At 33.2% G+C, this 24,599-nt stretch overlaps 2 protein-coding genes across 3 annotated transcripts in view; one reads left to right on the forward strand and one right to left on the reverse strand.

The window, feature by feature from the left end:
• sad (Cytochrome P450 family protein sad) overlaps nucleotides 1–1,038 on the forward strand; it is a 170,737-nt gene extending 169,699 nt beyond the window's left edge. Inside the window, exon 8 of the mRNA XM_090399952.1 lies at nucleotides 922–1,038. Within this exon, the coding sequence (XP_090256078.1) occupies nucleotides 922–1,038 (117 nt within the window). The remainder of the gene's footprint in view (nucleotides 1–921) is intronic.
• An 11,283-nt stretch (nucleotides 1,039–12,321) lies between these two features.
• LOC150102029 (mitochondrial ubiquitin ligase activator of NFKB 1-like) overlaps nucleotides 12,322–24,599 on the reverse strand; it is a 54,428-nt gene continuing 42,150 nt past the window's right edge. For both annotated transcript variants that reach the window (XM_090400508.1, XM_090400509.1), the window contains exon 3: nucleotides 12,322–13,891. In XM_090400508.1, the coding sequence (XP_090256634.1) occupies nucleotides 13,165–13,891 (727 nt within the window). In that variant the 3' untranslated portion in view covers nucleotides 12,322–13,164. The remainder of the gene's footprint in view (nucleotides 13,892–24,599) is intronic.

A 24,599-nucleotide genomic window follows, 5' to 3' on the forward strand; every position in this document is an offset into this window, starting at 1 on the left:
GAAAAATTACATTCCCCTCATCAACGGCTCTCTTTACTTTTTTGTAAAAGGAAACCAGATTACTAGATAAGAATCTTGACTATAGAAGAAATACAAACTAGTCTATAAGTTTGAAATCATTAGGATTTCTTAAACGTGTTTCTTGTCTATTTTTTATTATATTTTATTTCAGTGAATATTATGATGTAATTAATATCAAAGGAAACATATAAAGCAATTCTGTTATAAATTTACATCTGCAATAAAGTAAATTTATAATAATGATAAAAACAAAAATACTATTAAAATATATACTGCATAAAATAAATATTTATGTCTACTTATCCACTACTGTAAGCACCTATAATAAAACAAAACTAACTAAGAGATGCAGAATCTAGTTCCATATATTTTCATTCCCACCTTTCAAAACTTTTATAGGTGAATTTTATCTAAGCCAACCTGGTTGGCCAAGTGGTTAGTGCATCCTCTCTCTCTCTCCAGCAAAGAGGCTGTGGGTTTGAATCCCGCCAGGGACATGGGTGTTTGTAATTGTCCTACTAACTTTTTGTGGAGGACATCTGCAATCCTACCACCTCTTCTAGCAGAAGGCTTCACTCCCAAAACTCATCAAAAATGACATCAAATGTGAATAACTAAATTTTATCTAGAATGTGCTGCCAGCTAGATGGCAAAACTCCACTTAGAGAGTGTAGTTTTACCATCCAGACATTTTTATTTTTCAAAACACATTTTTTTATTTCCATAAGGCAAAACTCTACTTAGCTAGTGGAGTTTTGCTTTATAATCCCTACACAGATGGCCAGATCATATTTTTTAAATCTACTAGTTTATAGTCAGTTTCTTGAATCTTTTATACAATAATATTTAGTATTACTTCCATGTGATACTGATTGTTGTTTATTTCTTATTATTTTACAGTTAGTCCAAGACTTCAAGTTAGAATTAGCAAACACACATGATGTTTCACCAAAAATGAGAATGGTGACTGTACCAGATTGTCCTATCTTGATTAGACTAATTCCTCATAATTCATGATGAAGAAAATAAAAGAAGAAAAGAACAGAATTTTAAATTGTGTTATCTGTAGTTTTTTTTCTCCCTAACTCATTTCTATTATCAGACCTCCATGGATTGACAAGTCTCATCATAGGAAGTTCTTGCCACATACTATAATATACATCATACCCACCTTAAACACATTTTTATATTTGCATTCATATTGCAAGTATCTCCAGTTACTGTAGTTTTCTCTGCAGTCCATATTGGAAAAATAAGTAACTTGTTGAGCTCTGGGTTTCCTAGTAGCTGGAAATTAATGAAGCCACAAGTTTATGGTATTTTTCAAAATTTTTATTTCCTTTGTCTGTAATTATTTAGCAATAATTACAAACAATTTTGAAATTATACTGCAAATTTAATCATTAATGAACAAAAAAAAAAAAAAAAGGCTTTCTATTCAGCAATAATTTTTCCAAAATTTAGTTAAGTTTGGATTTGATATCTGTAATAAATTTCAAAGATGTTTTGGGAAGCAAAGAGATTGAAAGATTGAAACTTGTTTTTTTACAAAGTTCAGTTTTGGAAATTCTCAATTCATATTATTTTTTGTAGTAGCACACATTCAAACTTGTACAACTTAAAAATTTCATCATTGAGGTGAATAATATCATATCACATTCAATGAATAGCTACTTAAACATGTTTATTTTACTTATCATTATTACTGTTACTGATTGTTGTGATGAAGCTTATGGTCTATGGATAACCTTTAAAATTTTTCTTTGAATTTATATGTGAAATATGTTTTGATTTCTTTTATGAAAACATAATAACCACTTGAGAATATCATACCATGGAGAGAATAACTTCATTGTCATGACTATATTTTATCTACAAGTTTCAACTGAATATATGTTAATGAATCCACAATTCTCTTCACATTAAACTGGCACTACTCTGTTATTATTCCCCATGCAAGCATATATGTTTTCATCTGCATTGACTGTGAGCATATGACATTGAAAACACAATTTATATAAGTATATCTTGAGTTATGATTTAAGTTTTTCTACTTAAATTTTTAAAATTGGACAACTTAAGAGAGCCAGACCTTACCAACATTACAAGTATAAATATGGGAATTTGATGACTTCTCTGAAACCATTCATACAGAAAGAAACCTTCATGGTATTTACAGGATACTATTAATAGTCAATAATTCAGATTTCATTACTTATCTATTTCCTATCAACAGTTTTCATCCAAGATTTTACTAAGACTTTGTAAACTTAATAAAAATTGAAATGGAACTATTTGCCAAATTCAAATCATCTCTTTTTACTATCATTTTATTATAGTGAGAGATGAAGGTTAAATGATGCCAAGTTCCTGCAATATGATTTAAATACACAGACAGCAGGGACAAAAGATAATGTTTGCCAGTTCAAAGTGTGGTTATGCACTTTGGTAAGAAAATATTTTAAAGAAAAACTTTAAAAGGCATAGTCTATACCTCAGAACTAATGGATCTCAATAAACATGGTTCCAGAAACCTTGAAGAACAAGTGCTGACTGACTACATGCAAAACAGAGCAGACAGATGCAACTTGACGAATGATTGCAAATGAGAAATCACATGTAAGATGTGCCAGGAGTTGCATTTAGTCTAATAGGTTTGCCCTGAGTAAGTAGCAGCTGAATTTTTGTTTCAGTGAGTGAGTTAATGTTTTACTGAATTAACTGATATGCACTTTATTGGCAGTTTCTGCACCACAAAATAAAGGAGGTCGATAAATGAAGAACCATAAAGATACCAGAAACTGAAGAAAACATTTAGTGGCATGGAATCCATGTCCTAGCACACAGAAGATTGCAATGAGTGTATCACAAGCAGTTATATGGGGGAGGTTGTTTGTAAATGAGCTTTATCTATACCACTTCCAGTAGGTTCAAGCACTTTTATCAAATAATCATCATTGTCAATTGGTATTTTGTCAGTAGTTTTTACTGCATGTAGAACCAGTGATTTTTCTCATCTGCTTTTTGCAGTTCGTTTGATATAGTTATCAAGCACCGGGCAGGAACTTTCAAGCATGTGAGGCTGTTAATGGGGAGATGTCTAAATGGCTGTGGCTAGCAGTGGAGGTCATTTTGGAAACATGCTGTAGGGTTTTTTCATCCTATAGTGTTTCTTTTGCCAATCAAGAAATTTAAGCTTTTTTCCTTGACATTTGACTTTCTATCTGCAGTGCAGGTTGTTCACACTTCACCTACAAAGGGCTGCATCTTGGAAATGCAAGGTATTCTTGGAATCTGTGTATTGAGACCTCTTTGTTAATCTTGAAGTACAAAACATACAGACACCTGCTTGGAAAGAAGTCAACAGTCCTCCCCCCATGGGCAAGGTGTATTTGCCATGTAATGAGTCACATGCTTGTATAAAATAAATTGAAGAAATAGGATGCTCCCAAATCAGTAGAAGCATATCCAGGTGAAATAAGGGAACTGATTGAGTTTGAAAGAGGCATTGTAATAGGAAACCATGCTGTATCTGTTCGACAAATTGGGCCATCCCAGGTCAACAATCAGTAATACCATACTGGGATGGAAGTGCAGAAAGTCAATTGCAAGTACTACCCACAGTGGACAACTCACCACACTCACTGAATTTGTGACCATAGGGTGCTACGAAGGATAATATGTAAAAACCACCATTCATTGACCGATACATTGAATGCAGAGTTCCAGGCATCAACTGCAAACGAATCTGCAAAGAAACATTCAGAACTGAGGTTCACAACATGGTTTTCCATGGGTAGGACAGCAAATATGTAAGCCCCACATTACCCAAACCAACATGTAGCATTGTGTTCAGTGGTGCAAAGAGCACGTGCAGTGGGATGTGAAAGCTTGGAAAGATGTGTTATGGAACGACAAATCATGTTACACCTTCTACTGAGCAGAAGAATGGCAGTGGGTGTAGTGAATGTTTTTTACCAGAATGCATAACCCCAACTATGAAATTTGGAGGTGGTGGTTGTGTGATAGTATGGTCCTATTTTTTTCCTGGCCATGAACACAGCTCCGAGAAGTATTTGAATATTCTGGACAATGCAATACTTCCTACTTTGTGGCATTTCTACAGAATTGACCATTGTCTCTTTCAACAAGACAGTCATAAGGCTGCTGTAACTGCGTGTAACACACACACAGAGCTTGACAAATATGCTGCCTGCACACTCATCTGTGGCGAATAGATTTTGCCAATTGGCAACCAGCTGTGCAATGGACTAAACAATTTTTTTTATTTAATAAAAAACTTTATAAACAGTCTTTTTATAACTTTAATTCTAGCAAAAATTAATCTAACAAATTTTATAACAAATCAATGGTGTTTTTACCATTCTTTCCATTCTTATTATTTATTGACATCTTATTGGAATGTTCTTAAAGGAAATGTTCTCCAAACAAACTCATCACTTTATGGAATTCCTATTTGATGTTTTGAAACATATTATTAAAAAATGTGTGTTTGTGGGGAGGGGAAACTCTTGGGCGAGTATTTTTTTTTTTTCATCACAAGTGGAATTTTGCATAATTTATTGACCCTAAACACACACACACACACACACACACACACACACACACACACAGTGCCTTTGTTATTTTGTGATGGTGTTTACATAGTGTTAGGCTGCCCAAAGAAAGACCTATAAGTTTGATTTTAGCTCCTGATTAGAACTTTTTTCTATGCCTTTCTTTAACTAGTTCCCAAGTTAGTTGATCTTTAGCTTGGATAAGTAGGGTTTTCTCCCAAAAACTGAGGGTTTATTTCAACCATACATCTCCAAAAAATCAACCAAAAATAAACTATTTCACACAATAATGTGTGTTAGGGTTTAGGGCTATGAGATGGCAGCAGTTGCCTGCCTGAGAAATACAATATACAAACAAGAATTATGTATATTTAGGTATAAGACTAACCAACTTATTCCAAAATTTTTTTTTTTTGTCTCCACAATGCAATTGGAAGAATGATAGAACATTGCACTCTTCGATTAGAAAATACATAAGTTCAATTCTCGTTGTGATGAGAGGAAATCTTTATACAGATTTTCAATTGAAAGCGAGTTACTCGATATTGTACCAGGGTAGCAGAGTTTTTCATCCCGCATACAGACAAATCGGCCTTAAGAAAATATGCAATTTACAGACAAAAAATACTAGTGATGGTGGTGGTAGTTGCAGTTTGCTGTAGTTGGTGGAGATGGAGAGCTGTAGAGTCGGTATCCTCCCTCACTGAGTCTTTCGACTCCTTGGAGGTGTCATAATAATAATTATGGTAACAAAAGCCAATCTGGGTAAGCTAAGTTTCTATAACTGCAACAGAATTGCTGGTATGATTTTAAACACATTTTGATGTACTACCCTATTTTCCCATCAGCACTGATTACAGAACATCACTAGGAAGAGCACAACTTTTTGCCCTTAAGTTTCATACATGATGGTCATTGTTCTCTAGAATATGATCTCTCTCTCTCTCTCTGTGCTGAGTGTGCATCTTCCAAATACCTATATAATGTTAAGTTAGGAAAATGTTGGCACGTAAATATCTAATTCCGTTATTAAATTATTTATTTTCTCAAGAAAATCTTGGATTACATTATGAAGCAAAATAGCTTAACCTCATAATAAAAATTGAAGCAGCTTAAATGTAGAAAGATGTTATATGCTTAAATAAATCCTGTACAAGTCTTCAGGACTCTTCAGTGCTGTAACACATTTGTTACAAAAATCAACAATAAAAGGATAACTATGAAAATAGATAGGAACATTGAAAACATCAGCTGCATTCTGAAATGAAAAACCTATAGAATAAGCAGAACATTTCAGCTATTTAGACAATTTTTTAGTGAAGAAGGGCAAATTAAACATGGAAATATAGATCACAAAATAAGAAAAGTGGTATGCTGGACATTCGGCTAAATAGATTTATAATGGAATAAGAGAAAAATTATCCTCAATTAGGTATAAAACAATTTTGATTTATAAATTTAAATTAAAAAAAAAAAGGCAAAAAGCTACAACCCCCACTAGATCAAATATATAAGTAAATTATATAAGTAATGCAATTTGACCACATTCAGATTAAGACCATGCAAGAAAGTGACATCCCTTACGGACATTCCTAAAGATCCGATTATATCGGCTCTTTAGGAAATGCCATTTAATTGGGCCAATTAAATGGCATTGTGTCTCAAATAAAGCAAATTATTTTTATTTATTTATTTTTGTTGTTTTTCTAGATATTATTGATCAAATTTTGACAAGATGACTGAAACCGGGAATATTGAATATATAAGAAAAATCTGGTCAAACCATTTTAAGACTATCTTCCACGAAGGAAACAAAACTACAGTGCCAACAATAGAAGAAAATAATGATCACACAAAAATTTTACAAGAAGAAGTTAGATACGCAATAAAACAGATGAAAAACAATAAAGCACTAGGCATTGATACTATCCCTACTGAACTGTGGTCACATAGAGGCAGCATATCAAGAGAATATTTAACAACCCTATTCAATAAAATACTACAAACAGGAGAGATCCCAGATGACTGGAGAACTGGAAAGATCATCCCAATATACAAGAAAGGAGACAAAAGAGACTGCCGAAATTACAGACCAATCAATTTACTCCCTCACACCTATAAAATATTCATAAGAATTATACAAAATAGATTAAAAAACACCTACGAAGAAATGATAGGCATAGAACAAGCTGGTTTCCGAGGAAACTATTCAACAATAGACCAAATTTTCACATTGCACCAACTAGCAGAGCTCAGCTGGGAAGACCATAAAGAACTATATTGTTGTTTTGTAGACTTTAAACAAGCTTCCGATAACATCAACAGAGAAATCCTTCTTAAAATTCTACTAGAAAAAGCAATAGACAAATATATAATACAGTTTCTGATAAAATATTACTCTAAGACAAATGCAATAATTAAAAAGGACACACTCACAACAGAATCCATAGAGATCCAAAAAGGAGTAATGCAAGGATGCCCATTATTCCCATGCCTATTCAACATATATCTAGAAGAAGTTGTAAAGAAAGCAAAAGACAATGAGACTGGAATCAATGTCAACGGTTTAAACATAAATAATATCAAATATGTAGATGATCTCATCCTTCTTGCAAGAACCCCAAATGAACTACAAAAGTTGATCAACAAGCTAAACGAAAGCTGTAAAACATATGACATGACAATAAATATACAAAAGACAAAAGTGATGAAAATAGGGAGGAACAGAACTACCATCTCAGCCACCCTAAACGGAGAACAAATAGAACAAGTAGACAACTTCATACACCTTGGATCAAAACTAACAGAAACAATAGATGAACTCAAAATAATCAAACACAGAATAGCGATAGGATGGACCACCATAGGAAAATTACAGAAAATCTGGTAAACAAGCCAAAATCAAATTATATGAAGCAATAATTATACCAACAATCATCTATGGAGCAGAAGCATGGACAGTTAAAAACCAGAGAGGAGAAAAAACTGCTGGCATTTGAAATGAAATGCTTAAGAAAAATAAATAGAACAAGTTGGATAGAAAAGAAAACAAACATCACAGTCACACAAGAACTATTGTATAAAAAGACAATAATAGAAAAAATTAGAAAACAACAACTGAGATGGTTTGGACACACTGTACGCATGGATGCAGACAGACTTCCTAACGTCCTAATCAATACTTTTCCAACTGAAAAAAGTAGACCAAGAATTACCTGGCTGAAATTAATAAAGAACATCTCAGAATGCAGAACATATAAGGAACTTTTTCGAACAGCAAGGAATAGAGAAGACTGGAAGATCCTGCTCAAGAGAAGACTCAACCCGTCTTAGACGGAAGAGAAGAAGAATTGATCAGATTTTACTGAAATTAAACCTGATCAATAATATTAGTATATGAGTTGAACAATAAATTAGATACCAAGAAATTATATTCTTGGTTTCATCCTTAACCAAGTGTAAGCAAATAAAGTTTGCACGTGAAGTAACATCCACTGGGCTACTTGTATATGTAGGCTAACGAGAAGGTGGTCCTTCTCATAATGCATAACATTATACACGTCTAAGGATATGGATTTTGCATTATGGGATATGAAAAAGTTCACATGCAAACTTTGTTTGCTTACACTTGAATAAAGGATGAAATTTCCCAATAATTTCTTGGGAAATTTCAATATAATTTCCCAAAACAGGTGGCTGCATTCTAACCTTGTGAAGTGCTATTACAGCTACACAGTTTCCATAATCTCCCCATTGCACATTAACCCATACAGCTAGACAACCCTCTCTACTGATTAACACATGAATGTTGGCTGTGCACAGCACTACTAGTGGAACCAGCCTCGTGCAATTCTATGAGTACTTGCCATAAATATACTGTTGTAACAGTATATTTACGCCAGGACTGTGTAGTAAAACTAAGAGTCTTACAATTTTTTTTGACAGTACACAAATATTTTAAAAATTAACTTTTACATTTCTAACACTTAGTATATTAATGACAAAAAATAATGATACCCCTCCTAGAAATAGTTTTGTGTGCACTCCTCAGGTTGAAAACACTGATCTAACCCCATGTACTTTAATTTAGTGACCAACCCTATTGTGTGGCAATATACTAAAGGTCTTTGCCAAATCTAACTACACCACTATATATGCATCATCCTCTTGCAATATATCTGTTACATTGTTGTCATACAAAGCAGATTCCAATATTAGGAATAATTCTGCCACTTCTTTCTTGGCGGAATCTTTTGGAGCCATAGACAAAGTTTCACTGTTCCATTCCCAATTTGAAATTTCCCCACATAACTCCACTTAAAACTGCCAGCCAATTGAGTTTATTTTTGTGTTTGGCAATGAATGCTATTGCTACTCCTTCCTTTCCCTAATCACTATTACCCAAATATTACATCATATAATTATTTAGCAGGATCTTGCCTGTTTTAGTTTTCATCTCATTAACACCAATTATGTTCATGTGGCACTTGTCAAGTTCTCCTGCCATTTGATTTCTTTCCCACTGATATCTCTTAAGTTGATGGTGCCTGTCTTGAATTCTGCTAACACTAAGTATGTTGCAGATCAGACTAGTCAACCTGTCTGTTTTTGGTTTAAGCCAATAGAGAATACAATTTGGTTGGCTCAGTCCCAGATTGCCAACCCTTCCTCATTCATTCGATATTCAGTAATAACTTCTATTAGGTCAGAGGGCACTAGTCAGTTCTCTGTTTTTCTTAAAGGTTACGTAGAAGTCTCCTCTCAGTTATCTAGCTTTAACCCTTAAGTGACCCCTCCTGATGTTATCTTCATGAATAAATCTGTTACAACTCGAGGAGTATTTAATCAAATTAAATTATAACACAAATGAAATTGGACATAGGGAAATGCATACACTATGGTATCTTTAGATTTAGAGAACTGACTAGTGCCTTCTGACCTAATAGAAGTTATTACTGAATATCGAATGAATGAGGAAGGGTTGGCAATCTGGGACTGAGCCAACCAAATTGTATTCTCTATTGGCTTAAACCAAAAACAGACAGGTTGACTAGTCTGATCTGCAACATACTTAGTGTTAGCAGAATTCAAGACAGGCACCATCAACTTAAGAGATATCAGTGGGAAAGAAATCAAATGGCAGGACAACTAGACAAGTGCCACATGAACATAATTGGTGTTAATGAGATGAAAACTAAAACATGACTACCTGGTAATTAAACTGGAACAGATAGGGTTAGATAGTAAATTAGCATGCTGGATTTGAAGATTGGCTATCTGATAGGTATCAACATGTTGTGCATAGGGAAGCAATATCCCAGAAGAGGAAAGTCACTAGTGGTGTGCCCCACAGGTCTGTTTTGGGACTGCTGCTGTTTATTTGTAATAATATTGGGAAAGGCTTGAATGGTGATATGCAATTTGGCAGATGATGCAACATTGAAAACTATGAGTAGAAATGCCTTGCAAGAGGGCTTGAATAGACCGGGTGAATGAATGGGGATGCCAGTTCAATGTTGTCAAGTGTAAGGTTTTAAAATTTGGGATGCAAAAATGAGATGCAGAGTATAAAATTGGTGATGTCTTAGAGGAGGTGATGGTGGATAAGGACGTGAAATCTGAAAGACATTTTGCTAAAATTGTGAGGGTAGCATACAGTGAATTATGGCAATAATGTAGAGGACACTGACATAAAGATGATTCCATTGCATATAGCTTTGATCAGACTGTATATGGATTACTGTGCACAGATTTGGTCACCTCATTTGAAAAGCATGAGGACGTTGGGAATGACATGTTTGGTGACGACCACCTAATGTGGTTTTTGGTGTCTGGAATGTTGAGTATGAAGATAGGTTCAAGGAATCCAATTTGCAGTCTAGAGATAGGAGGAAAAGTAGAGAGAAAGAGGAGATAGGGAGAAAACAAAAGGCCATCATGGGAAGCCACATAAGCAAGAGGGTGAAGAGTAGGTACTTTGCATGGAGAGTGGTGGTTAATTGGAATGCAGTGCCTTAGAGTGTACTGACTGTGGAGACAATTAATGCATTTAACTCATGATCTGTGTGTGTGAGAGAGAGAGAGGGGGGGGGGATCTTCTGTAATGAATGACTCCGTGGCAGTCTGATGCTAATAATAATAATAACTGCTGTGATAAATATGGCACGAAAATATTAACTGCTGATTTTCACGCCAAGATAAATGTCAATATCAGCTAAAATGCCAAGCAGCACAAAATACAGCACATCCAATTTTAATTTATGGATGAGAGATGGGTTGAAAATAAAAAAAGTTTATTAAAGAACAGGTATTAAAGCTTTGAGTAAACTTGGAGGAAATAGATGGAATAAACTTCGCAGACTCATATTAAAAATGAAGATATCAGAAAAGAACTTGACATTATTGATATTAAAGAATGTGTCATAAGAGGTAATCTAAAATGGTACAGTCATTTAAAAATGAGAAATGTAAGACTGACAAAGTTCCTAACTTCAGCAATCCACTATATCTTCCAATAAAAAGATATAGGACCTATGAAGTCAGGAGTGTTTTCAGAGAGGTAAGAGCTGATCAAATCAGATCATGTGTGTGTGTGGGGGGGATATACATATATATATTTGCTAGTAATTTAAAAAAATCTCCTAACACTTTAACATTTCTAGTCTTCTGCTATAACTAAGTGCTAGTCTCATACACTGAAGATGCAATGTGATACACTGCAATAAACTTTATTAGTAATTTCTTGTTTTGTTGAAAGTTTTTCATTTGGTTATACTGTAAATTAAAGATGTCAAGAAATTATATTCCTGGTTTCATCCTTTATCCAAGTGTAAGTAAACAAAGTTTGCGTGTGAAGGAACTTCACGACTGGGCTACTTTTATATAGAGGCTAATAACTTCGCATTAATTGCCTTAGTATCCCATAATGTAAAGCATATATCCTTATGGACATGTATATAATGTTATGGGAAGGGCCACTAACCAGACCGATTTCGACCTTTATAGTGAGAGCCAGACCCAGAAGTAATGAAGAAATCATATTTCCTATATACAAATAGTCAAAAGGTCTCACACCTTATTAGTAACATACTCTAAATTAGAGATAGATGTTGAAAGCTTTTTTTTCACTTGGTTATACTATAAATTAAATTCATGAAGTTACTTCATACACAAACTGTTTGCTTATACTTGGATAAAGGATGAAACCAGGAATATAATTTCTTGGCATCTTTAATTTATAATAATTTCTTTTAGGTATCATTTAAATAAATTGTGTTTCTTTATATACTTTTTCAATAACAGCAACAAAATGCTATGTTTTTTTTTCCATTAATTTTTTTATGTTTTGTTACATTTTAACATACTTTTACAGATATTTGTTATTCAATAGTGAAAAGATTTAATGGAGAAGATTATTATTTTTTTTTTTTTGGTAAAAATATACTATTGCTCAGAATAGCATACTATATTACAGTATTCATTAGAATTTGCGATTCTGATCAATACTATAACAGCGAGCACTTGCATTATAGGGATACGCTTTTCAATTCCAATAAAACCCAATATCTGGAACCCTCAGATTTCCAGATATCAGACCATTTACATTTTCCACTGTATTATAAAATTATTGAAAAAGCAATCCAATTTACTCATTCTTAAAATGAAGACCATATGGGGGGGGGGGGGATATTTCTCTTCACATAACACAAGAATGAACTTCCAGGAAACTGTACATTATATTTAATGAACTCAGCTATATGATACAATAAAAATATTTTATAGGTTCTACAACCTGTTGTCTAAATTTACCATAAAAGAGCATATAAAACAGATTTTTTACAGCAACAGCAGGCCTTTTTAAATATTATTTACTTGAATATGCATTACATTCTTAACTGTATTGATTAAAATTATAGTAATTTCAACTTCATTTTATTTTACTCTTTTGATCTAAGCTTGTTCATCTAATTTGTAAATCTTAAGAAATTTAGGCCTAAAAATCTGATCAAGTTTACAAATATACATATAAAGTAAACTGTATTATCATCTTTAATACAGTTTACATTATCTCCATTTGTCCATTTTTGTCATCATTAACGATGAGTTTTAAAAAAATCCTTCATAATTATCTAAAATATTATGAACATGTTTTCTGAATTGATTGCTTTCCAAATATACATATTTGTATAATTTATATAATTTAATAAAGAAAATAGTATAATCAAAGATAATGAATGTGATCACAAATACAATCAAACCACAAATGAATTAGTTTCCAAGTAATTTTCGTTATCATTCCAAGCAAAAGCATGAAGTAATGTGAATTATTCTCCCTTAAAAAGCTACTCTGCTCAATTATGCAAAAACTGTATTTAAATTAAAAATGCTTAAATTGATTACAAGTGTGTTTTCCTTTGGAGAAAATGTTATGATACATTACACAGGATGTAAAAATATAATCCTATCAATTAAAGTAAGTAATCATTTTGAAAATGCTAAACTAAAAAATAATCATAATAAATCTATCAGTAATCGATTCAACTATTTGGCTTAATATGTTTTGTAATTATGGTAAGTAAGTTGGAAGAGTCCTACTGATAGGACTTCTACACACAGGACATAAATTTTCAATATATGGTTCACACTCTAAACAGAGGCAAGCATGTCCACATTCTAACACGATTACTTCAACTGGATTTGTAAGACAGACAACACACGTAGGACTCCTTTCTAAATTATCACCATTTTTTCTTTCATTTGCAAGTCGTAGTCTACGTGCCTCCTCAAAACGCTGCTTGTCTTGTTGTTCTTTCAACTTCTTCTTTCGGATACTGTACCAAGATGTTGCCATCCAAGTCAAAAGAGCAACTCCCAAGCAACCAAATATGGCAGATATGATTTTTAAAATTTTCATTTCTCCTTCCAGTTTTCGGAGAAGAGAATCTTTTGACAGAGATGTTAAGTAGTAACTAAGCCCACTAGCAGGTGCTTTAAGTTTCACAGTGTCATTTTCAATTATTAACTCTCCCACACCAGTCAACAATGATCCTTCAACCAACATGTTTTCAATTTCATGATATCCTGTTGAGCGCTCTCCTCGAACCCAACCAAGTATATATCCTGCAATGCCTTCCCGAGTTGGAACAAAATTATCATAAACATTAGTAAAAACCAGCTCTTCAGCATCTGAAGGATCTACTATTTCTACATGTGTCTTCCTCCATCCATATGGCTGAACAAGAGCAAATGGAACATTATTTGTAAACCTCTGAAGTTCACGTTCTGTTGTGGTCCTACAAAAATTTGAAAAATGCAGACTTAAATAAGTACAAAAATTATAAAAAATATTAGAGTATGATTAGAGAAATAATTTTACCTGATTTTCATAAAATTAGCAAAAAGAAAAAAAAAATCTGTTGCAATCAAAATTACAACTTTATTTCAATTATATCTCAATCTTAAATGCATTTCAAACATGCTTAATTTGTTCACATGAGGAGTTAGAATTAATGCCAAAGCTAGAGACAACTAGGTTAAATGTAAAAGTAATTTTAAAAAAGTCATGGGAAAACTTCTGTAAGAATATAAAAATAAATATCAAAAGGTGGCAAAATGTTCTGAAGGGTATTGGAAAAAAAAAAAAAAAAAAAAAAAAAAAAAAAAAAAAAAAAAACAGAAATGGAAGAAAAGAGTGCAGTAAAAAGGAAAATGGAGGCAATAAAGGTGACAATGAAAACTGAAAGATATTCTGGAGATAAGCAGTAACAGAGCAGTGATAGAAAATACTTGAGGCATAAAAACCCAACAGAAACTGAAATGTAGCTGGATGATATTCAACCAGAAATACTCAAACACAGTATAAAAATTTTACACCAGCTGCACTGCATAATTTGGAAGTCAGAAAGTCAAATCCTAGACAACTGGAACAGAACCCATCAAAAAAATAAAAACAAACCCAAATGGGAATGATGAAAATTACTTTCTCTATTCAGTGTTTTAGGTAAGATATTTGAAAAGTGGCTAAGAAATTTATGGAAAAAAGATGAGGAAAAAAGCAAGTCAATATCAGATTTTCACTTTAACACAAATAATTATGAAAACATGGGAATAATAAAGTAGGGGTTGCAAACTGGCGGCCTGCGGGCTGGATATGGCCTGCAAAGACTTCGTATCCAGCCCACAACCTTAATGATTTCTTTTCTAAAAATCAATGTTTCTAACATCCTGCAGGGATTAAAACAGAAAAAATTCAAACTTCTAAATGTTTTATGACAGCTTTAAACAAAAGTAAAACTTATTACTATAATTCTTTGTACCATGTTTCTATCATCAAATGTTGGCAACACTGAATGGAAGTTACTTGTCACACAGCCATTTTAAGCCACGTGATACAATGTCAATAAGTTACAGGTTACCATTGTAATATGATAGTGTGTTAATAAAAAGTTACCTCAATAACTTATATATTTTTTTTGCCCATAACAATGTCTGAATTTAAAGTTAAAAAAGAAAAATAGATCAAGAAGGCAGAACTTTTTAAGAAAAATGGGAAAAGGCATATCTCTTTGTGGAAGTAAAAAATATTCCAACATGTTTGATATGTAGACAAAGTGTCGCTGTGGTGAAAGAATATAACCTAAAACACCATTATGAAACAAACCATAAGAACTGTGATAAATATACAAAAAAAAAAGATGTGTGATGACAAACTTAAAGATTTAAAAAATGAACTGAAGTTTCAACAGAGGATATCGAATGTTATCACAACAAGTGATGTTGCTGTTAAATGTAGTTATGTCATAAGTGAAAAAATTGCTCAGGCTTCAAAATCTTTTACTGATGGAGAATTTATTAAAAATTGTAATTGTATTTTAATACAATCCGGACATATGATTTTGATCATATGTCTGGAAAAAAAAAGCAAGCATTTCAAAGTATAAGCCTATCAGGAAATACAGTTGCAGAACGTGTTGAAGATATAGCAGAGAACTTCCAAGATATATTGTGTGAAAATACAAAGAGTTTTGTAGCATTTTCCATTGCAGTTGACGAATGTACAGACATTATTAATACTTCCCAGTTAGCAATATTTATTCGTGGCGTTGATGACAATATGAATGTGACTGGAGAACTATTGGATATAGTGCTTATGTCAGGAACGACAGAAAATTACTTATATTTGTGTATTGAGAAAAGTCTTGAAAATGCTCATGCAGACCGGTCAAAATTAGTAAGTGTGACTACAGATGGGGCTCCTGCTATGGTTAGTGTTAACCATAGCAGGAGCTATGTTACAAAACTTCAAATGAAAAAGGAAATGTTGTGCTAGGACAAACTTAAATCATTTCATTGCATAATACACCAGGAGTCACTTTGTGCTAAAAAACCAAAGATGGAACACGTCATGAGCGTAGTAATTAAAACAGTAAACTGGATATGCTCTCACACCTTGAATCATCAACAATTCAATGCTTTGTTGGATGAATTGGATTCACAATACAGCAGTTTGCTATGTTATACGGAGGTTAGGTGGCATTGTTTTAAAAAGATTTTTTGAACTTTTAAAAGAAATTGACATGTTTATTTCATCCAAAAGGAAAATTAATTCCTCAGCTCACCAATGAAGATTGGTGCAAAGACTTGACCTTTTTAGTTCACGTAATAAGCCACTTAAACACTTTGAATACTGCTCTGCAAGGACGTGAACAGTTGATATGTATGATTCGATTAAATCATTTCTGGAAAAACTCTTTGGCAAAGAATAATTTAGCCCACTTTCCTACACTTAAATGGATTTTTCGAAATAATAATGATGCTGAAAAGTACATTCCTCAAATTGAAGAATTGAAAATTGAATTTGAAAAAAGATTTTCTGATTCAACAGAAATCAGAAAATCAGTTTGAAAATGAATTATTATTTAGTTCACCTTTTTTAATTAATATTGAAAATGTTGACGAAGAATTACAAATGGAAGTAATTGAACTCCAGTGCAATACTGAACTAAAAAATAAATATAATGAAGTTGGCATACCATATTTTTATAAATACCTTGGCAGTAAATATCCCAAATATAAAATTTATTGAGCAAAAATGTTGTCAATCTTTGGAAGCACCTATGTATGTGAGCAATTATTTTCAATTATGAAACTTGATAAATCAAAGTTCTGCTCTCGGATAAAAGATTCTAAATTAAATGCAATACTTCATATTGCGACACAAAATAAAAAAGCAGATACTGACATGTTAGTAAGGAGGAAAAGATGTCAGGTTTCAGGATCAAAATCAAATTAAAAAAAGGACTCGTAGATAAAAATCTTTATTTTTGTAAGTCAAAATTATGTATTTAAATAATTTTCTTAAAGTATGAATAAAATGTAATCGAACCTATATTTTCTGAACTCGTTATATTTTTAAAATTTAAATGGTGGTGTAATTATTTACGTAAGTCATAAAGGCCCGGCAACAAAAGGGCCTTTGTTAGAGCCTTTATTTTTTTAGTTTACGTTTTGATTCACAAAATAATATTGAATATGGCCTGCATCTGATATACATCTAATTGACTGGCCCTTTGCTAGGTTTGAGTTTGAGACTCCTGTAATAAAGGATCCATATTTAAGTTTGATAGTTCTGGAAAAAGCAATAAGCAGCCTAGAGATGCAAAAATGATCTAGTGGAAACAGGCACTATACAGAGCAACACAGTTATTATTTAAGGTTGTGAGCCAGCAGTTAAAACTGAAGGAGAATTGGGAAAATGGTCTGATGCAAAATCAGGTGCAAGACAGGGGTATATGGTGGGGATGTATATAATCATAATGTGATCATAAACAGTGGATCATAATGTGATCCAATGTTTATGTGGATCGCATTATGAAGGAAGGTGGTATTAATCTGATATCACAGAATTGATATGTTAATACATTTCCAATTTTTTTACAGTCGAGAGGATAAATCAAATAGGATTTAACTGGATAAGTAGAATTATCACTAAGCAGAAGTTGCAAAAAAAAAAAGTTTGCAGAGAAAATTTAAAGAGAAATGTTCAACAAGCACAAGTCAGAAGGGCAACTAGTATAGTATGAAAGACAAAATAAGAGTAAGAGGGGAAATTAGCTGTGCAAGCCATAGTGGCAAGTAAAAGGAGGAATGATTACAGTAGAACAATTCTGATGAATGCCTATGGTACGAATGTAACTGAAACAGACAAAATAGCATATAGTTGAATTACTGAGCATCAACTTTGCAAGGGTGTATTAAATAAGTGAAGATTTTGCAGTAAAAAGTGTGGTTAATGTGGAAACAGAAGCATATATAAACTGGAGTTGACTGCAGACTCTTGATGTGAATACAGCTATGAGATTAGATGGTTATACCAGTTTGTGTATTATGAGAATGTACTAGGGAATTGACAGTGCCTTTGACCAGATTGTTTGACCAAAGTCTCAGTTCTGGATGGGTCTCCTAACGAAGTAGGGGGGAAAAAAAAAAGGGGGGGGGGGGAATAGTTCCATTGCATAAAGTGGGCTCCAAGAGTGAGGTAGCAAATTAATGACTAATCGCCATCTCAGAAGTGGTGGTCAAGATATTGGAGAAGTTAGTTATGGATGGAGGACAGCATGGTTTTATAAACAACAACAGGTCAGTCATGCCTCAGTTAGTTACTTTTTATAATGAAATGAATGACAGGCAAAGGGGATAAAGTTAATAGCTACACAGTGATACTGCTGAACTTTGCAACAGCATCTGAGAGAATTCATATGAGGATAGATGTAAAACTGGAGATGTGGATAAGAGGGTGGGGCTGATGGAGAGCTATCAAACAGTAGTTTATTCAGAAACAGCATTCAGGAAAAGGCTTATGACTAGCGGTATGTCCCAGAGTTCTAAATATTGAGTTGTTTGCTGATGATGAAAACCTGAGTAGAGAAACAGTTAATAAACATGAGATGCAAAGATTTTGGAGTACGATTTAAAGAGATTGATGGTATAAGCAAAGGAGAATGGCTATCTGTCAGTTTAATGCAGCAAAGTGCAAGATTATGTATTTTGAGATAAAAGATTATGGAAGTGTATTCCAGGAAATCGAAGAAGCTAGGGATTTAGGGATGCTGGTCGAAAGGGAGTCAAAGTTCAGTGGGCATAGTGCAAAAGTGACTAAAATAGCTCATAGGTTAGTGAAGAACAGTCTGAAAATCAGAGGTAGGGAGTATTATAGCTATTATAATGCCTTGATAAGACCTATCTTGACTACTCTGCAAATCTGGTCACCTAGGTTTTTTTGGGAGAAGTTGAGTAGATTCAGAGGTGAGCAACCAAGATGCCAGCAAGTCTATGGAATGCTTTTATGAGGAGGTTGAAGACCTGTGGGAAATATTCCCTCTGATTTTTGCCAGCCCATGTGTGCATAAAAAATATTTTGTGTACAAGTTTGCCATTCTCAGACTTGTATATGTGGCACACACACATCTTTGTTAAAAGATCTTGTACATTACATGCTAAATATTTCTACAAGAATACCTAAATGCTTACTACTTCAGCTATTTAAATACTGCATGTATATGCAGTTCTTTTCCACTTTATTTTTGACAGTGACATTTTTAAGGGACACACTAAAACTGCTAATTTTTTCATCTTGCTACAACTTCTAAAATCCAACACTGTTTGCATGAATTCAAGTGACTGTATTGTCTAGACAGTACACATTCTAAATAAATATGCCTCTGCAACTTGCTGAGATCAGCATTAGTTTCCCCCACGTAGCACAGGCTAAAAGTAACTTCTAATCCCTATGGAATTAGAATGTATTAAGTTGGAATAGGTTAGAGTAATACTGGATTAGAGACACTGCAGAAATTACTAAATAAAATAAGTAATAAGCATGATTTATTGTATAACTCATTTTTATGGTATGTTCAAAAATTGACTGTAAATTAGAAATTCTGGAAGCAAATATTTTGTGTGCACTATTACTAAGTGTGGCACTCCCGTTTTGACCCGTGTGTACATACACAGCATAGAGGGAAAAAACAGAACGGAAAAAGCTGGGGGTGTGGCATGAAGTCAAGTGAATAAATTTATATGGAATAAGAGGTCAAAACACCAAGCTAGTTACATAAAAAAACAGTATTCAAACCAACTTAGAGATCCAACATCTGGGTTAAAAAACCAATCAAAAACTAGATATTACAGATACGAGAGTTCTGAACAAATAGATGGAATAAGAATTTGGACAATATGGAATAAGAATTTCATATTGTTAGCATTCGGAAACATGTGCAGAGCTAATCTAAGGTGGCATGTTCACTTAAAACAGAATGAGGCAGGAAAAGTTAGCCAGGTATTAAGTGTTTGATGCAAGGATAGCAGGAAAAAGACCAAGAGGAAGACAAAGATCTGGGTGGATTGATGCAGTTAGAAGTTTTTTTTAGAAGACTGAAATATAAAATCTGACAATGTAATCATGACATAACAGTAATTTGGAGAAAAATTACTGACAGGAAGTTAGTAATGTGTCAACTTGTCACATAGGACTATTATACTAGCTAGTATATACCACTTCAGGATACATAGGAATTTGACTATGATGTAGCTAAAATATAAACAAAGTCAAATCTATGTATTAACCACCTTACCTGCCATTATGGGTATTACATTGATAGTTCAATGTAATTGATATTACATTGAACTATCATATAGTTCAATGTAATATCAATGGTATTACAATTTTAATATGCACTTCGCATCCATGTTTGTTTACTTGGAGGTATGTATATGTCTTGGCCAGTAGCGTGGTTAAGATATGCAGAGCTAATCAGAATTGTCTGTTTTGCAGGAGGAAAGACCCTATCATCTCATCTGAGACTTATTAACTCAGCTTCAGTGGAAAGTTCTAAAAATTACTTCCAATTTTACATATATACATGCAAAAGATGCAATTATTAGTTAAACATAATACAAAATTTACTTACGTAAATATTTTACTGCCATAAAATTTTCGACCCAGTGTCAAGGGAAAAAATTTTATGGCAATAAAATATTTATGCAAGTAAAATCCATATTATGTTTAACTAATTATTGTTTCTAACATTCCAATTCATCATGTTATGCAAATATTATTCCATAGCAGTCATAGTGATCTGTGAAGTACTATATTTTGATTTGTATCTGTAGCTTAACAGAAAATTGATAACTACATTTCTTTGCTTTTTTTTTTTTTTTTAAAAAAAAAAAAGATTTTTATTGATTTTATTTACAAAAGACATGGTATACTGGAAATTTTTTAAAAAAACTTCCAAATAAATTATAGTTCATTAAATGTGATGTTCAGACAACAGTGAAGACCATGTGATCTTTCTCTATCTCAAGGCAATAATGATATCTCAATTCACAGTTGCATTATTTTATACTATCAAATCTTGAACACTTTTATTCACTCGTTCCATCCACGGCATGCTATCTAAGGTAATGAACTGCAAAAATTAACACTATATCCCCATCATCTGATTCTTCCAGTTTATACAAGAGACTACATCAGAACTAAACCTATTACCTGATTACTCTTCTTGTACTTATTAAAAGTGTCCTTTTTTTTTTTTTCTGACATCCCTTCATCATATTTCCAAGTTTACAGCAACACCTATGATGCTCTAGCTTAACATCATACACTTTCAAAACCATCTCTTCTAATTCCATCCTGTTTCTCTACTCCAAGGGGACATAAGTCTATATGCATAGAAAGGATTACGTGTTGTTGATTATTCATGATAGTGCTTCCCAATATAAACAACACCAAAATAGGTAAAAAATAAATTAATTTATTGAACTTACTAACATTCTGCTGGTTTTCTAACCAGCATCTTCAGAGGACAAATTATAATTGTGACAGGCACACAGGCACTCAACTAAATCATCAGAAACAATTTAAAGTGTGACTGAAACAGAATTAATATCCTAACATGGCATCCTCTATGGATAAGATAACTAGAAAGGGACAATTCTTCTGATCTGTGTTAACTGATATATAAGCAAATGTAATATGATAAATATGGATTACTTAAAAATGTTTCTTTATTCAGTTTTTACTCAACAAGTTATGAGCATCTTTAGCATGATTTAAAAGATGGAATAATAACATAATCATAGATGAAAGAACTTGCAATGCAGATTTGGCATCTTAAGTTGTAGGCAAACAGAGTCTTAATTAAAACTACAGTCCTGGCAAGGTTCAGTAAAAGAGCAGTGAAGCAACATTATTTGCTGTATTATGGAAAAACAATACTGAGCATGTTATGAAACAGTGTATGAAAATCACATGAGCAAAGAAATAATATTTTCATTTAAGTAATCCATATTTCATGTTGGCTATATTTTATGAATTCATGAATCAATAATAAAATATTTCATGTAGCATTAAAGCGGATACCAACATCAGCTTTACTTTATGCAGATATTATTATCTATGCTCCTCCAGGAGTTTAAGGACACATCAAGGGAGGGCCATTTTAGACCTCTTTGAATAGATTCATTTGCCAATAGATGTTGAGTTCAGCAAAGATGAACTCAACATCTATTGGCAACCCCCCCCACACACACACACACACTCAGCATGAAAAGAATCCTAGCTATACCCTTAGCCAGTTTCCATAGATGACCCTAAATAATGCATATGCTGCAATATTTCACTTATATATCTAAGCTGCAGGTATCTCATACTAACTTGTACATTCGGTTCAAACTTCCAAGTCCATATTCTTCAATCTATCCTCCTCATATGCAATTCTATAAGCCAGTTATCACCTTGGAAACCTGTTTTTTAAAAAACAGATTTGTTTCTGGATAATATTATTATTATTACAAGAGACCTCTAGGGAGTCAAGGACTCATTGAGGGAGGCCACATATCACTCACTCACACACACACACACACACACACACACACACACACACACACACACACACACACACACACACCATCTGCACTCGCCACCTCCAAAGACAAGCTATTTCAATTATGTACTATTTTATGAGAATAAAATCTAACTGTCATCACTTTGACAGCATTCATTCTCAAACTTTCATGGATGCCCTTTTGTCCTCTCTCTTCACCTGCCATGGAATGAAAAATCCAATCTACTGATATCCTGCATGACACCTTGTAAGTCAGAAATGTGTAGATCTCTATTATATTACCTCTCTTTCTCCTATCTGCAGTCCACAAATTCTCAATCTCTCCTCATAATCTACATTCCATAGTCCTGATATCTTTAATATTCCTTTACACCCTCTCCACTGTATCTGCATCACCTTGGAAGCTAAAAGACCAGATCTGTGCATAATAATCTAGATGAAGTCATATCAAAACATTGCAAAGAGGTAAAAATTACATCCTTATTTTACATTCTGTTCTCTTCATTTCGCTACTGCAATTATCTTCTGAGTTGTATTCACAATCTTTGCTATATATGGGAGGAGGGGGCTGAAAAGTTCTGATAAACACCTAGAAAAAAAAATTATATTAAAGAAACTCTTTTTATATATTCTAAAAGAAAAAGAACAAATTACAATTTGATGAAACATGGGGGTTAAAGGGTTTTAAGATATGTTTCTTTCTTGTGGTTATATCAGTTGCTTTAATATCATTTTTGTTCTAGGTATTTATCAGAACTTTTCAGCTATTTCCTCATATATGACCCTTGAAATTCAACTTCCTACCTACTAAAACTCCATGATTCCTAGAAATTCCTGAAATTAACATTTAGTAACATCAAAATGATAGCCATTATTACATGCCCACAATTCCAGCTTATTCAAATCATTCTGTTAGTATCGCATATCTGCTGCATTCTAATTACCCTGCCTATCTTTGCATCATCATCATCAGTAAATAGCTGTATGAATCCTGTTAAATTTTTCATAATGTCATTAATGTAAAGGCTGAATAACAATGGACCACGGCCTAATCCCTGGTGTAAACCACTGGTCACCTTAAATCTTATCTTGCAGATTCACATGAGATACACTACTGTTTGATGTCCATCAGTCAGCAATCATCTTATTCAAACTAGTACTTTATAATCCAATTCCATATCTTTCAACTTATGCAACAGCTTTCCATGCTGAGTCTTGTCAAAAGTTTTAGCTAAGCCCAAAAGAATCATGATATATTAATTCCCCTTGTCAAACTCAACTATCACAATATTATAAAATTGTAATGTTACTCAAACATGAACTTTCCTTAGTAAATTCATGCTGTTCATTGCGAAGCATAGGTTCTCGGTCAACCCATTTCTCTATGTGATCTCTTCTCAACTTTCACAACATCTTCATCACCATTCCAGAGATACTAATCAGTTGATAATTAGACATGTCAGTCTTTGTACCACCCTTGTGTAATGGGATTCTTTCCACTGCTGTGAAATTTTCCCCATGCTGAGACCAAATTACACAGCTATGTCAAAGGAACAGCCAGTTCAGTTGAATACTCTTAACATTCATGATGATATCCCATCAATTCCTATTGTCAAATTCTTATTCAGTTTGTGTAACAGTCTAGTACTTCCATTTCATAGATCTCAGTTTCTTCATCCAGTGAACAGATAGCACTGAAGTGGATATTGAATACACTGAGTTGATGGCTTTTAGCAAAATGGGCAGTCATTAGTTGAACAATCTCTTCTGCATCTGTCACCACATACCATCTGCATTCAAGTAGAGTTATTCTATCATATTCATTCTTTCTTTTACTTGCAGCATAATGATAGAATTCTTTTAGGTTGCTTTTAGCTTGCAGAGCCAGTTTCTTTTCATTCATTTATCTTTTCATATAATAGTTGTAACTCTTCTGGCTGAATCCTTATAATTTTCATAACTGATATTCCTTTCACATCATCTTTTTTTTAAAATCTCATGCTTAATAAGACTGCACATCCATTTTACTCCCATTTTGTTTATTCTTCGAGCTTGAGGGACACATTCCGATATTGCATTATTGATGTATTTTTTT

This window comes from Typopeltis vanoorti, chromosome 11 (genome assembly GCF_054136105.1).
Source record: "Typopeltis vanoorti isolate ZY-2024b chromosome 11, IOZ_Tvanoo_1.0, whole genome shotgun sequence".
In the NCBI taxonomy this organism is placed as follows: Eukaryota; Metazoa; Arthropoda; class Arachnida; order Uropygi; family Thelyphonidae; genus Typopeltis; species Typopeltis vanoorti.